Raw genomic sequence first — 12,594 nt, 5'->3', positions numbered from 1 at the left:
TTACAGCCATATGTGTGCTGAATATTTCATGGGGATTAGTGTGCTGCTGTAACAGCCTCCACTCTCCTGGGAAGACTTTCCACAAGGTTTTGGTTGCAGGGATTTTCATAAACTCAGCCTCATGTGTCCAGTGAGGTTGGACACGATGTTAGGTGATAAGGCCTGGTGGCTTTCAATTAGTGTTCCAGTTCTGGGCTGACTCCTCACTTTGTAAGTCTAAGTGTAAAGTGTATCAGGAACCCAAAATACAAGAAACTTGGAACTGGTGCCTGTAAAATTTAAAAATCTTTAGTAATTACATTATTTTAGAACAGTTTAAGGTTGTACAAAATATTGTTTCCTTATTTATACAAGTAAAGAGTGATCTTTAACAACTGAATGTTGCCCATTTTTTAAAAATGCTTTCTATGAATTACTGAAAATATGAATACTTCAAAGTGTTAAAAAGTTCTTTAAAAAAAACCTGTTACAGTCTGCAGACATAAATGATATACTGTGTGAAAGCCCCACATCAGCACTTTCTCAGCTTGTCTCTACATGACTTATAATAAAGTCATGTTCACTCCAGTGGGTTACACCAAATAAACTCTGTGCAAAATCTTAATTCAAATCAACACTCAATTGCCAATTTATTAGGTACACAGAGCTAAAACTAACGAAGTCTAAAACAACAGTCCTGCTATAAATCCTCCCTTCATGAAGGTTATAACATCCAGTCTTTCCTGAAGCTTTTTAGAAAGGTGTTGATTCAGTTGCAGGCTGTTGAATTGCATTGCACTATACTGAGAGTTGGTTCTTATATTAAATCTGTATTAAGAAAGGAACAAACAGGCATGAGTGAGTAAATGAGAGAAAGTCTCATATTTATGTGTTGAGTGGCATTTTCTTTGATTTTGATCTGACAAAGTTTTGTTTTCAAATTATCTTTCCATCATAAAACATATAACCAAACATGCTGGAGCATCCTGTATGAAACCTAAACTTTCTCACAAGTGAAATCAATAAATAAGTGCAGTTTCCTCTGTTGAGCAGGTAAACCTGTTGGCAGAACATACGTTTACTGGGTGTGTCTGCATCGACAGTGCCAGAAATACAAGTCAGGTGAGTTATTAATGTGTTCAGCTCTGTGCTGTGGGAAAAGATTGTGCTGACTGAGCAAGAGGGGTGGAGATGTCACACTGCCCCCCCGTGGTGACACAAGGCAAAGGCAAAGGTCTGCACTGAGTGTAGTTTTGAAATAAATGAATTATAAGGGGGAAGCTGAGAGAAACACACAGTTGAAGTAGCTTACTGTAAAACAGAGGACTGATAAAATCCATGCATCACAAACACTGAACCTCATCCCGTTTTTCAAACAACTTCCACTGAAAGGAAACAAAATTTATTTGAAGGTTTGGATAATTATGTGCAGTCTCAAGGTTTGTATATTTAACTCCATCTGTGTGCCACAGAGGTTCCCAACCTGGGGGTTGGAATCATGAGATGATTGCCCCGATTGAAAAAAAAAAAAAAAAAAAAAAAGAAACATGAAACTTATGATAAGAAACTATTTAACTGAAATAGATCACAAGCAAAATAAGATTGGAAATCAATGGTATAAGAGAGGTGACATAATTTATTAGAATTATTAAAACAGGTTAAGTAATAAAACCTGACTGTTTTTGTTTTATTTGAGGAGGGGTGTTTCATGTGTTAATAAAGATAAAACAGCATGAGATGGTTCATTGGGCACAAAGAAGAGACACAAGGTTGACTAAAGAACACAGACTAAATCATCATCTGGAAAAGTACTAAAGTAAGACAGAACATTACCTTAGATCACTGAAACCCTGCTTCTTAAATTATATTGTAACACTGCAGCAAGATGCATCTACAAACAATCAATCAGGGAATACATGGACTCTCCTAAGAGTTATTGACATATGACAAGTATATATATATACAATTTATACATCCATAAAAACAGCATTAAGTTCAATGACTTCAGAGAAATATTTCACATACATACTGTAAATATAAAAGATTCATATGAAGTGTTGTGTGATAAATAAAGGACATCTGACAGATAGAAGCTAAATTGCTGTGTAAGAAAACTGAGTGATGATAGATTAGCAATGTTAAAAACAATTTATAGTTTCTAATCTAAAATAAAAAGGAGAGATTTCCATCTTGCGTTACAGTCAAAAAGGAAAAGGAGCTGAACCATAGAAACACGTAATAAAATTATAGGCTGATGTGGACTGTTGCTGCTTGTTGGCTAGATTCCTAATATACTCCAGGACTGTTACGGATCCCACAGCAGAGCACCATGGTAAAGATCATCTCGAAGATCTAAATGGGAAAAAGGACAGAACAATTTATTTCAATGTGTCTCTGTTCCAGTATCTGCATCCTTATCACAGCTAAAGTGATAAAAGGAGTTTCGGGGAAATGTGGGCCACGTCATCAGCCTTTTTGCACCACTGCTGTGTGAAATGTATGCCTGCGATTCCCATGTGACACTCACCATGATGACAGCAACCACCAAGGCGGCCAGACCAATCAGGTGGAGCTTCTCGGAGAACAGCTCAATCAGTTTATCATGACAGCTCTGCGAAGGAGACAAAGGCAGAATAAAGATGTCGAACATGCTGACATGATGAATGAGAACTTTTTACCCTTCACACTGTGCAAATGCTGCAATGAATTACATGTAAAGCTGAGCTGGGTCTGCTGTCAAAACAGGGTGCTGAATATCAGCTGGTTCTGCCCACACATCAGGATAATTAATTATGTTATATTTTATCAAATACTAAATAGGAGCTGAAAAGGATAAATGTCTTTATTGCTTGTATAAGTAGTTTGGGTCAATTGGCACAAAGACAATACCAGGTGAACTTTACCCAGCACTCTCGGGCAGTAAACCAATCTAGACAATGTGTGTTTTTATCACCTAACCTAGTGTTATTTTTTTATATTACCATTGCAGTGCAAAGTGTCAAATGTTTGGACATTGTTTTGGCAATACACATGATATTCAGTGTGTAGTAAAGTCAAAATTATGTGAGAAACAAATAAAATAATTGGACAGGAATGGCTGATTCATCTGACATATGAAGTTACATCACCGCATCAATGTGTACATCATATAAAAATCTAATATTGTATAATATAGATATACATAATTTAATAATGAACATGGGAACTGTCCTCAATTTTCCTTTCCATTCCCCCTTTCTTAACAGCACTGGCAAATCCATTTCACATCCAGACATATTTGTTTAATAGTGATATGTTTAGATGCTGTAATTAATCAATCAAAACAATTTCTTAAAATAATAGAGATGATGCTAAATTCAAATTATGTCATAAAACCTGAAATTTATATGTATCCCTCTGTCTAAATATATAACTAAACAGTCTATTTCCTGTCTATTCTTCAGCTACTATTAAATATTTTAATTTACATTTGGATGGCAAACAAAGCCAATAAAAACATTTATATTGCAGGTATTCTAGTCTCCAGCTTAATCAAGTGTTTATGTTATCAATTTTAGTATGAATTTATGTGTACCTGAGATGTCAGAAAATCTTCTGGGGACTTTCTTGGACACAAGGTGGTGGCAACTTGTTTGAAGAGTGGAGTGTCATCCCCTTTACCACAGCAGTCGAGCTGAAGAAGAAACAAGAGGTTACTTACTCAACAAACTGCTTGGTTCAAATATATTTTATCTCTTATAAACACATAATAAAGCAACTGTGTATGCTAATACCACATCACCAAACAAGAAAAGAGAAGAATTTATCATATATATATATCATAACATACTGTAGTGTGGAAAACATCCAGGATCTTGATGGCGGCGTCTTTGCTGGGAGAGCCAGAGACGTCCACGGCCTTGATGTACGCAGAGTCGTAGAAGTTGATGAGTTCTTTGGAGATCTGTGGACAGCAGGGAGTCGAGCAGGTTGGTTTAGAGACACAACAACAAACAGACAGAGCAGGTTCACTGGAGCAGAAAATCAATGCAAACATCGGACGTGCAGGGCTGCATTGAGCTGTGTGTACGTGTGTGTTTGTGTGTGTGTGTGTGTGTTTGTGTGTTTGTGTGTGTCCAAGTCTGCATACGTGCATATTACTTACAGTGTCCCTGTTCATGAAACCCCAGATTGCTGCAGCCACTTCACAGGCAAAGAGGATCACCAAAAAGAAGAAGAACTTAAGAAAGAAAATGAGGAGAAGTGTTTGAATCTCAAAGTCTCTGGCAGATTAAAATAATTTAAATGTAAGAAAGTTTAAAGTTCCTGTTGGATAAAGTTCACAGGTGCGAGAGCTGCAAAGTCAAAACATAGGGACGCTCACCGTCCCCAGCAGACACTGAGATTCCTGAATGGCACCGTAACATCCAAGGAAGCCAACAAGCATCATCACAGCTCCAACAGCTATCAATATGTACACACCTGTAAACACACACACAATAGAAAACTATCAAACATTAGAGTTTAAAGAGATGTTGTCCATCTTGTCAGCACTGTGTCCTCAGCACCACTAGAGGGCAGCAGTGTCAGTGCAGCGTGTGCCCGCTGCACATTCATTGATCAGCACATTGTTTGGTAATGGACTTCCAGGATGTTTCTCTTGCCTTCCATGAAGGATGACATGACATTATTGACATCCTGGAGATAAACAACTCCCAGATGGGTGAGGGGGGGGTGAAGCTGGCTCTGTGCAACTGCAAGGCCAGGAAATGCCTCCCGACAAAAAAAAATACCCTCAGCACTGACCTCTGACCCCAAGCATTATCCTTCCCCAGGAAACAGGGGGAACCATGTGAATACACAGTCAGCCACCCACATAAACACACATCTTTGTGTGATAAAACTGATATAAAGAGAAGGCTAAAATTATTTATACTGAAAGCTCAAGCAATGTATTTACCTTTAAAAATCTATGTTTGGTCATTTTCTATGGTGATGACAAAAATACACAGTTTCACATGACTTTTAAAGGCAAACAGTAATGTGCAACAGGCACCAGAGCAGGTAGTGCTGTTACAAGAAAAAGCTGATGAATAGCAATAAAGTGCCAGTTACAGCAGAGTCCTGAGATATATTTTATGCCTTAAAAAAAGTCATTCATTAATGGATTAAGAAAAGTATTGCAACATGCCACCTATCTGCTGCAGCCTCCTCTAAATGTATCTGTCATTGGGCTTAAAATGTTAAATGTCTTAAAAGGATCCCATAACATACAGTTTTAATTATTTTTTAAATTTGCAATAGTGGAAGAAATATTCACACACTTAAAAGTAAAATCTCAGCACAGACTCCACAACAGCAAGGCAAACAAGTAAGGAAATGAAGGAACAGGAAATAACAGGACATTTAGTTTAGTCTATTTATATGCAGCATATGTATTGTGAAAAGTTTGTGTGTAAATGAAAGGCAGGGGCAGGTGAGTAGAACTACACTGAGCAACTGACAAGCAACAGCTCTACTTAAAGGTCCATTTAGTGGCTGTTTTGAAGCTTTTGATCATATTTTCCCACATTTGGCAACTGTCAATGTTCCAGGGCGAGGGCAGAATTTTAAAACTCAATTTTCAGTAATGATCTTTGAATGTGTGGGCTGTATAAGGAGGCCAAAATACAAATTTCTGAATCTGGGTTCTTTTTGTTTCATCAGAGTCATAACAGGAAAGGTTGATGTGGCAGATAAAAGGGGTGGGTGGTGGGTGGCTCAGCTACAACATGAATTGATAAACATAAATAACCTCCATAAACTGCAGTTTGAGAATAATCTAATGACTTCAATCCATCCCTCTCACTATCTCTCAGTTGTAACACTAAAAAAGTAAAAAAAGACATTTATTGCTACTTTGTACTTCATTTCTATTTGCTAGTTACTTTTAGGATTTTGCATAATCAAATATATTGATTAAACTAGCAGTTCTCAATAGAGTCTCAGTTTAGTTCATGACACCTTACAAAGAAGCTTTGTAAGGTTCCCCTCATCATGTTTCAGACGTCTCTGAGTAGAATCACCAAACAGACATAACTTTTTTGTTATTTAAAATCTTGTAACCCTTTGGAGTGGGCCTAAACTACCTAACACTGTATAAAACAGTGGTACTTTCCTGAAGTAAAGGATGGGAATATTCCTTCTACTGCTGCTTTTAGCAAGACGGCCTGGGAGCAGCCTGTTTCAGGGTTTTCTATTCTTACACACACGCGAACAAAAACACACGCAGCCTCTAATGTAGGCTGACAGAGCGGTCTGAAATGGACAGACAGTAAGAGACTCTGACTCTGTTGCGTCTGCAGGCCTACAACCAACACCTCACACCATACCCCAAATATCACGCACAACCCTTCCTCATACTTACATCTACACTCTCTTTTCTATCTCCATCTCAACTCAGCACCCTCCTCCTCTATCCTCCCCCCTCCCTTGTTTCTCTTTCTCTTTCAGGACTTGATGTTTTTGTTGTAGAGAGAAACGGCTAACGGGGCCAGTAACCCGGCAATGCGGCAAAGCAGGCATTATTTCCACTGCCTTCCATTACTATGGCAACACCCTTTGAGGTCTGAAGGCTATTGAGACTTTAAGGGAGACAGGCAATTTTATACCACCGGGGAAGTTCATTTATTTCTTGTCTCCTTGTGTAATCTCCAGAGGGGCAAAAAAAGGGAGGTGAACACCAGCTAAAAGCCCCACTTGGACTTCTCCCTTTTCTTCTCATCCACCATTAAAAAACAAAAAAAGACAGGAGCTGTGAAGCCATGTCCACGCTGTCAGAGCTTGACACTAATAAACTGAGATGAACCCAATAATAATGTACATGGATAAATGATGAGGTGATTAATCAGTGACAGTAATGTAAATGTAAATGTAACTTGAGATTTTGGGGAAAAATATTCATTCTCTTTTTTTTGCCAAATGTTAGATGAGACGATTGCTATCCCTCTCATGTCTGTACACTAAACATGAAGTTGGAGCTGGGAGTCACTTAGCTTAGTTTATCATAAAGGTTAGCCATGAGTAAATAGCCTGGCTCTGTTCAAAGGCAAACAAAAACTACCAGCACACTAGCTAACAGACTGTTTCATTTGTTCAATCTGTACAAAGCCCATAGTGTAAAAACAGCCCTTTGTGAGCTCAAGAGGTGCAGGGAGATAGATTTTGTTACTCTCAAACAAAGCCAGGCTAGCTGTTTCCCCGTTTCCAGCTCTTTATGCTAAGCTAAGCTAACCAGCTGCAGACTCCGCTCCCATACTGATTCCATTTTCACATCTGTCTGTTAAATATGAAGCTGAAATCTTAGCTTAGCATAAGGACTGGAAACAGAGGGAAACAGCTAGCTTAGCTCTGTCAAAAGCTACTGTAATAAAATCCACCTACCTAGCACCTCTACAGCTCACAACTTCTCATTTTTACACATTTCTCTAGAGCTTAAACACATTAGATATAATGTGTTAACTGGTGAGCTTTAGATGTACTGATGGGTGGCTTTAATGTTGGAAAAAGCCAGGCTAGCTGTTCACCCCTGCTTGCAGTCTTTATGCTAAGATAAGCTAAGCTAAGCTAAGCTAACCTTTCCCTGAATGTAGCCACTATTTACCTAAGAGATATGTGTGGTATTGAGTTTCTCATTTCTTTCTTGTTAAGAAATGTAAAACTATTTATTTAAATGTCCTTTAGACTAGTTGAAGTGCCAGACTTTAAGACTAAAAACAGTAGAACAGGTAAATACCAGCTGCAGTGTTAAATAGATGAAGCGCAGCAATTAAAGTGGTTGAAGTTTCTGCTGCAGAGGAAGCGCTTCAGATAGTTGAAATATTTGCACTGAAAGCAGCTGAAGTTTCTGGTAAACACTGAGAGCAGATGAAATCTCAGCCGAAGACTGACAGAAGAAAACAGCACTCTCATTTACACACAATGACTGAGAGAGAATCAGAGCTACTGAACCACTTAAGTCTTTGGTTTGAACTTGCATAAACAGCTTTATTGCTGAATAATACAGCAAACAGAGCTGCAATAAATAAGACGTTAAAACCCAGCAGATCTTGGTTTATTGCCATTTTCATGTGGGAGACATTAGAAATTTCCTGTTTAGACAAAGTGGTTAAAGTATCAACAGAGCAGGTTTCAGTAGCTTTTGTATCCATGCAATTTCATGCCAGCATTAATTTTGCCTTCCTTCACAGCCTGCTCACCCACAATGTGACCTTTATGTATTTTTTCAGTTATGAAATATTGCAGAAAAGCTACAGTATTCAGGCCAAGGTTCTGCATTAAACATACAGAATAAAGCAACTGAAGTGCTGTCTACTTGTGTAACAAAATCTGTCGGCCTTACTGTATCTCCTACAGTATAAGAGGCTGTAGCACTAACCAGGCACTGGTTAAGAGGTAGGAGACAGTGTATTTTCAGCCTTACATAAATACCACTTTGGTGTGCCAGCATGCTAAAAACATCCACTCCAAACTCTAATTTGAGAGGTAATGTGCAGATGTACAAGGTTATTTGAATTATGCAAGGGCGTATGTTCAAGGGAAGGAAAAAAGAAACATTCCCTTGATCTCGCTTGGGTGGGCCTCTCTTGCCGCCCTGCCTTTAAAATCATGAGTGTGCCTTTCCTCTATAAAAAGCAAGGCCTTGCCTTCGCTCTGTATACTTACTGAGGAGTAAGTATGGGAGAGCAGCAAGAGCCCAAATCTAAATTAATGGGCTCACTAAAGTTCACCACCACAACAAACTGAGATGATGGACCTTTGAAATTTTTCAAATATCATGTATTGTAGGTTTTAGTGCCAATCTCTGGACTGCTGAGGGCAGTGAAGGGAACATGATGATGATTTATGACTTTTGTCCATGCAGTAAGCACAACATGAGGCACACACTGCGCTTTCTGGGATTTGGTTGAACCTTCAAGTTTTCTGCACAACTATGCACTGCATTCACACAAAACTCCAGAAAATTTCTTAGGATCAAATACTTTAAAGTGTGTGAGAGAGAGAAGGCACATGATGGCTTTATTTGTGCACTGTGCTCACGGACTGTTAGTTTTCTCAGAGCCCACATATGTCTCAACATCTGTCTGAAGCATCTGCTCTCTCTCTTGAAAGAAGCTCGGGGCTGGGACTTTCAGAAGTTCATCAACATGTATATTTATCTGATTTAGAGATCATCACCTATATTTCAGAGTGACAGCTGAACAAAAACACTGAGGTGTAGATGCTGGCTGTGCGACTCTTAAGTCATGCAGATTTACGTATTTCCTATTTCCTGGTCTTTTCTTAGAGGTCACAATGCCTACTATTTTTGGACATTACTCACTTGGTCCCAGCTGAATGTGGTAGACAGGTATTTCTGTGAATTTATTCATTTCCACCTCTCTGTTAACTGTGAACTTCCTCTCATGTGGAGAACAAGGTATGAGGATGGAAACACTGAAGAGGCACAGAGGAAGAACAACTACTGTCTCAGTTAGCTTATAGGGAATAAGGTGGGACACAATATGATGACTGAGCAATTTACGGGAAGTGAACAAATTAGTTAATTCTATGCAGCATAATGAAATTAAATTTAGTAGCACTGCTCCTTTTCAAAGACTGGAATTTAGTTTTTTTTTTGTTCAGACTGTGACAGTGAAAAGGCCCTTTTATGGTATTTTTGAGCCCATAGATTCATAATGTTGTAGTAGAAAAATAAACAAAATGTAATGTAATGAAATTATAAAAATACTCTCCCTATTTTTAAATCCACTTTAAATTAGATATATTTTTTTTAATTTTAAAACAAAATGATGACGAACCACAAATAAAAATGTACTTTTACTTGACCAACTCCGAAACGTAGATTTATATTAGCTCTGCTTCAGGAAAGACTCGCTTTTTATGCTGTTTAAACACTGGTGTGATTGGGAAGCTCTAATGTTAAAGGTTTATACTCACTGATATAGAAAGTGGCCGGTGCCTGCTGGCCTTCAAACTGAAGTATGAGGAGGTTGCTGGTTTGACTGTCATGGCGGAGCCACAGGGCCACTCCTAAGATCACACCTCCAGCCAACTGTCCCAAGGAGAAAAAAGTTTTAATTATTCTCTTTCATGTTTCTTTGGAAAAACACTGGGGAGAATCAGAACCATTCAAAATGGCTGATATTCAGGATAGAAGCTGGTATGAATGTTCAAACAAACCTGTAGTTGTAAATTTTTAAGGCATTTTAAAAAGACACATCAATGTGTTTTTCATATGACAGCAACAGAGAGTGCTGTGACATCTGGGACGGCTCAAAACCCGACTCTCCTAAGATCGAATCAGTGTCCAAACCTTTCTGCTAATGTTTCTTGCCCTGTGTGTCGAGCTGTGCCGTGAGGCAGTGAACTGTCCGCTGTCCTTTAAGAGAAGTGATGAAAGGATATCCTGACACCTCAGTGACCTTTGGCACAGACTGTGTCCTCACAACATTGTTTAAAGCTAACTCAACAACTTTGTTGTTCAGCTTTATCTCCCTCAATCTCACTTCTATTTTATATCTAATAAAGCAAAAATATCCTGATTGTTTTATCATGTAAAAGCTTATAGCATAGGCCTAACTACTGAGGGATCACATCCAGAGCAATTTATTGTTGACATCCTGATGCCTTTTTTTTTCTGTCAGTGTTTATATTAAGATATCGGCACATTTAGAGCCATGATTTCACTCTATTGTTCTCCAAGAAACAGGAAACTGAATCCTCAACAAGAAAAACAGCAAAATGAGGAAGAGAGGGCTCAGAGTTTTCACAATGACAGGGACAGGAGCAAAACCAACAGAGGAAACACTCCATCAAGTGAAGCAGCTGCAGGATATGGTGACTCTGTGCTAAGCCTACCCGTGGAAAGATGAGTGTTCTGTACAGACGAACCAAATGGAAATTCCCAAAAAAGTGATCAGATTGCGTAACACCACAAGTGAATAGAAAGAGTGTAAGACACATCTGTAGAAAGTCTGATGTGATGTAATGAAGCGTAAAAGGCAGACAGTTGGATTAGGCCACTGAACTACTGTGGCAAGTCCGTTATTACTGAAATAACTTTTCAGAAGATGAGATGGACTTGGGGAGAGGCTGCAGGTTCAAAGGACAATAAATAAATTAATATTAAAACTACACATCGGATGAGGTGTTTCCTGAACTCTTCAGGTTCAAAGGCAGCAAATCCTACAGTCTGGTGACCAGGTAGGAACAAAGGAAATGTCAGAGAGAAACAGCTTTCCCCTGTCCCAGAAACTCTATTGGCTCTGTTTAGTCTCTCCCTTTATGTGTTTTTAATTTGGGGAGAGCCAGACTCCTCTAAACAGCTAGAAATCACCCACTACTGAGGTATAATTTGTTCAGTTTCTCCCCCCAAAACAGCTGCAGAAAGCAGACTTTACCATGTGGGTTTTTGAAGAATAGGAGCACAAGTTCATTCAATGAGATGATGGATTTGAAGCAAAGTTAATGTCAGATATGCTACAGGAAAAAAACAAAACAAAAAAAAACACTCCTTTTGCAGTGAGATGCCCCCCCAGCCTAGAGTGCTCTCCTCTCTTCCTCGCTCTGTGCTCGGCCACGCAGAAAATTACTGTTGATGAAGGGTAAGAACATTTTCAGCTTTGCCTGGCCGAGCTTTTGTGTGCTGTGCCTCCTCCACTGATGCTGTTCTCCTAACTCAGAACAGCCGCAGACAGAGCAGCATAATTAGTACAGCTGGGCGGGAAACTGTGAGTCTCCTCCAGGATTTATCATTTAAGAATTTAAAGCCCTGAGCTACACAGATGAGCAACTGTTAGGCCGCTTAATCAAACAAAAAGAATTAAGAAAGCTTCAGGAAAGCAGAAGTATCTTACTGAAACAACAAAGGCGCAAAATATAAATCTACTTAGGAATAAAATGTGTTCAACTCACCCAGAAAATAAAGTTAAAGAAGAATAACATATATTTTATGCATTTCGTGCAGCCTGCCACAGCCATGTTGCCAGTTTTTATCAGCTCGTCCTTTTGCCCTTTGTGAGGCCAGTCTACTGTCAAGGATCACACAGTCTCTGCCAGACAACTCCGTTTATTCAGGCCAGTTGGGGTACGAGCGTTTCAATGCTGGAAACTCCTCCTTTATAATCAAGAGTGAAAACCGAGACGAAGAACTGCCCACCGAGCGAACCGGACAGGAGGAGGAGAAAGAGGGGAACAGAAAGCTCTCCATCTGCAAGGGCGAAAAGGGAGCCCTACTTTGTTCCACAGCAAGTCTAAAAATGTGTTTTGGTCAAATTAAATGTTGGACGTATTCTTATGGCTTTCCTGAGAAATAAATAATATAATAATAAAAATAAACAGATAGATAGATAAATTGATAAATAAATAAAGAATCCCACCTTTTCTCTAATAATAAAACAAGTTTAATTTTTTAAAACCGTGCGTCACCGTGATAAAACATCATGGCGTATGTTTATCTTTTCTTATACAGGCAAGTGCTTCATTTGAAAACATAAATGAAGCTATAAATCTGGTAATATTAAAGACTCCTTCATCCTGGATCCGTATATATACACTAAAAGTACACTCGCTCTTTAAGATTATGGCTCAGTTTTC

The 12,594-nt window shown here is 38.8% G+C and overlaps 1 protein-coding gene across 1 annotated transcript; it reads right to left on the bottom strand.

The window, feature by feature from the left end:
- Nucleotides 1–1,533: 1,533 nt before the first annotated feature.
- Nucleotides 1,534–12,080, bottom strand: LOC121181864 (CD81 antigen-like). Its single transcript, XM_041038060.1, has 8 exons — nucleotides 11,914–12,080; nucleotides 9,937–10,051; nucleotides 4,343–4,440; nucleotides 4,124–4,198; nucleotides 3,809–3,922; nucleotides 3,554–3,652; nucleotides 2,507–2,590; nucleotides 1,534–2,331 (listed from the first exon to the last, which is right to left on the bottom strand). Exons 1-8 carry the CDS (start codon nucleotides 11,977–11,979, stop codon nucleotides 2,266–2,268), a joined length of 717 nt encoding a protein of 238 aa, XP_040893994.1. The 5' UTR covers nucleotides 11,980–12,080; the 3' UTR covers nucleotides 1,534–2,265.
- Nucleotides 12,081–12,594: the final 514 nt, after the last annotated feature.

This window comes from Toxotes jaculatrix, chromosome 5 (genome assembly GCF_017976425.1).
Source record: "Toxotes jaculatrix isolate fToxJac2 chromosome 5, fToxJac2.pri, whole genome shotgun sequence".
Lineage (NCBI taxonomy): Eukaryota > Metazoa > Chordata > Actinopteri > Toxotidae > Toxotes > Toxotes jaculatrix.
The sequence above is the reverse complement of the archived record's forward strand: the minus strand, read 5'-3'. Positions and strand labels throughout refer to the sequence as shown.